This window comes from Panthera leo, chromosome A3, assembly GCF_018350215.1.
Source record: "Panthera leo isolate Ple1 chromosome A3, P.leo_Ple1_pat1.1, whole genome shotgun sequence".
In the NCBI taxonomy this organism is placed as follows: domain Eukaryota; kingdom Metazoa; phylum Chordata; class Mammalia; order Carnivora; family Felidae; genus Panthera; species Panthera leo.
In genome coordinates, this window is record NC_056681.1 from 507,209 (window position 1) to 510,499 (window position 3,291).

At 66.1% G+C, this 3,291-nt stretch overlaps 1 protein-coding gene across 1 annotated transcript; it reads right to left on the reverse strand.

Moving 5' to 3' along the window:
* Positions 1 to 550: 550 nt before the first annotated feature.
* ABHD16B (abhydrolase domain containing 16B) lies at positions 551 to 2,410 on the reverse strand. The gene has a single exon (XM_042930385.1). The coding sequence runs from the start codon at positions 2,014 to 2,016 to the stop codon at positions 601 to 603; it is 1,416 nt and encodes a 471-aa protein (XP_042786319.1). The 5' UTR covers positions 2,017 to 2,410; the 3' UTR covers positions 551 to 600.
* Between the last annotated feature and the right edge of the window lie 881 nt (positions 2,411 to 3,291).

A 3,291-nucleotide genomic window follows, 5' to 3' on the forward strand; every position in this document is an offset into this window, starting at 1 on the left:
AATTTGCCTTGCCTAGCAAACGAATGGTCAGTGCAGGTGTGTCTATAGCCCACGTGGACATGCCACTGTGAGTACCTGTTACTCTGAGTCTGTTGTCCTTTCCTGTCCAAGCCAGGAGTGTGGAGGTGGGGAGGGGACCCTAGAGGCCCAACATTACTAACTCCTGGTGAGGTCTGGCAGCTAAGACCTGCTTTATAGTCTTCCAATGCCAATGTCCTCTCACAGCTGGGGGTGACTTGTACAAACCCTTCCTCACTCAAATTTCCCAGAGCCACTGTGTATCCTGATCCAGGATAAGGGTACCTCCCGGGGTCTCACAGCCTGTGCTCCCATCATCCTTTTGAGGTGATCAAGGCACCCATCACACAGTGTTGCCATAAACTGGGTCAGGTTAATCTCCACATTCCCTTTAGAAGCTGGGAGCAGAATGGGACGTCCACAAGTGTTTGAGAGAGAAGCGGAAGGAGGGAAGGGGGGAATCACCCCGGTGAGGGAGAGCACCAGTTCCCTGCGTTCCATCTCACCCTCCCCCAGACACCAGGTCGGGATCCCCAAGGCAGGGCCAGCTTTACTGGTTTCCCGTGTGGGGAGGGGCGAGGACTACAGCCTCCAGGGCAACCGGAAGTCCTCCGGTTCCAGCGGACTGAAGTGAGTGGCCTCCACGTTCTTGAGGTGTCTACGTGCCAGGAACAGCGCGAGCTGCCGGCGCCGCCGCGGGCTCAGGCCCTGGCCCATGAGCCAGGGGAAGGCGAGCCCGTGAGGCCCCCAGTCCTTCTGCTCGTCCTCCTGCTCGTCCTCACGGCGCGCGCGGTAGGAGCGCAGCAGTGCTCGGCACCACTCATCATCCACGCGGTAGCGCGCGTAGAAGGTGGCCTCCTGTGCCAGGCTGCCGGCGCGCAGCCAGCGCGTCACCACCGCGAGGCCTTCGCGCGCCATCACGACCGGGTAGCGGTGCCGCAGAAGACGCAGCAGCAACTCGTTGCCGCGGTTGCCCTCCACGTCGCCGGACGGCAGGGGGCGCACGTGGCCCGAGGTGCTCACCACGTCGTCCAGCGTGCGCCGCAGCAGCAGGACCGGACCGGGGTAGCAGCACAGCTGCTCCGCCACGTTGAGGTTGAAGTGCTCGCGCACGGTGCGCACCACTAGTCCCTTCCAGCTGCGGGGCATGACCTTCAGGGCCAGCGGCACGAGGTCGTCGAAGGTGGCGTCGAGCACCAGCGCGCCCAGCTCCGGGTAGGTCATGGTGGCCCAGGTGGCCGTGAAGCCACCGATGGACCAGCCGTAGACCACCACGTGCGCGGGCGGGAAGTGCAGGCGGTGCAGCGCGTACTTGACCACCACGTCCACGGCGTTGGCGTCATGCTGAGGGAACGGCACGCCCGTGCTGCCCCCGAAGCCCGGGTGGTTCCAGCCCAGCACCGAGTAGCCGGCCTCCAGTGGCGCCGACAGGCAGCCCATCTCATAGAAGCCGGCGTTGCCTTCGCAGCAGATGACGAGGCGCAGGCCGCGGCCGTGGCTGCCCGGGTGCTGGCGGCGATCCATGAACATGGTGTCGATCTCGTTGCCGTCGCGGGCCACCAGCTTGGCGCGCCGACCGCGGTAGCGCTCCACGAGGCGCTCCTGGCCCTGTTGCAGCAGCGGCAGGAGCGCGCGAGTCATCAGGAACATGGAGCCGGGGTACACGAGCCAGCGGCCCAGCGAGTGGGCCAGCGTGTAGCTGGCCAGCTGGCCCGGCAGCTCGCGGATCTGCCGCAGGAGGCACTGCGCCTGACTGCGCGCCCCGCGCGGCGGCCGGCCGGGCGCGTCCCCGCCCAGCGCCGCGCCCCGCAGCAGCCACACGCCCGCCACGGCCGCGGCGCACGTCAGCGCGCGGTGACCGCCGCCACCCCCGCCGGCGGCGCGCACGTCATCCCAGCGGAAGTCCACCGGCCAGCTGCGGAAGTTGTAGGTGTAGTTGGCGGTCAGGTAGATCTTGAACACGTGCACCAGGGCCTTCACGAAGCAGACGACACACATGGGCGTCGAGGCTACTGGGCGCTTGGCGTGAGCCGTAACGCCCGGTCGCCAGGTCCGGGTCGCGGCGGGAGGCCCAGGCCCGGCCCGGCGGGCAGCTGCAGGGGCCAGCGCAGCGCGGGGCTGTCTTGGGACGTGCCTCCTCAGGGCTTGGCCCCAATGGCCTTTATGACCTGGGCCGTTCAGGGAGAGAGGAGGCGGCGCGGACCAGCTTTATGAGTCATTGTCGCTGGGGAAAGAGGCGACACCCTGTGATGGGCGCACAAAGGGTTCCAGGGCAGGGGCGCGCAGGGGGTGGGGGGGGGGGTCTCGAGTTCTGCCCCGCCCCCAGGACCTCAGGCTTCGGACCCTGCAACCCTGCGGCGACCACATCCTCCCCAGACCTTCCTCGGCCTGCACCCTCTCCAGGCCGAGTTCACCTGCCTTCCCTCACGCCTGGAGCAGCATCCACCGCCCTCCTTAACCGAAAGCGGACAGACAGGCTGGAGATGGACAGCCTTAACCTCGTCCTAGTCAGGAGCGGAGGACGGGGGGAGGGGGGGCGGGGAGAGGGGTCTCAGTGAGACAAATGACGCGGGGCTTCCCATGGCCCTGAACTAAGGTGGCTGTGGCTCCCTTTCCCACGTCGTGAGGTACCCACATCGGTGGGGAGGGGAGGCAGCAGCCCGAAGCAGCAGCTCTGGTGACCAGGCTGTGTGACAGCTTGCAAAGACAAGAGAGCCTCCTGAAGAAGTCTGGGGGTGGCAGTTCCCTGCCCAGGCTTGTGTCAGGTAACCGCGCCCCCAGACCTCCCTGTGCGAGGCGGGGCAGCCCGGGAAATCCAGCTTGGGTTGTCACCCTAGGGGAGTGCAGAGTCTGTCCCGTGGGGCTTCTGGAGCAGCCCGGGCCCTGTCCTCCCCTTCACACCTTCCTTCCCAGGAAACGGGGTGAGCCCTGGCTGGAAACCCCCCACCTGTTCTGGATCCTGTTTCCACTGGTGCCAGCAGAGGCAGTGACCTCCAGGTAGGTCCTCCCTGGCCAGCGTTCCTCATTTTCAGCCCCTGGCCAAGCCACCTCCCCACTCCCCACTCAAACCACCCTGCAAGCTGTACCTTCCTCTTTTCGGGAGGACTCTGGCGGGTTCCCCTTTTCCTCCTGCGCCGGAGAGGGCCAGCCCACCTAAGCGCAGAGGGGGCAGGATTAAAACCAGGCTCTGAGGGCTCACTCAACAGGGAATCTGGCAAACCCAGGCAGACACTTGGAGCCCGGGAGCCAGACCTGCCTCAGGGATCCCAGCGT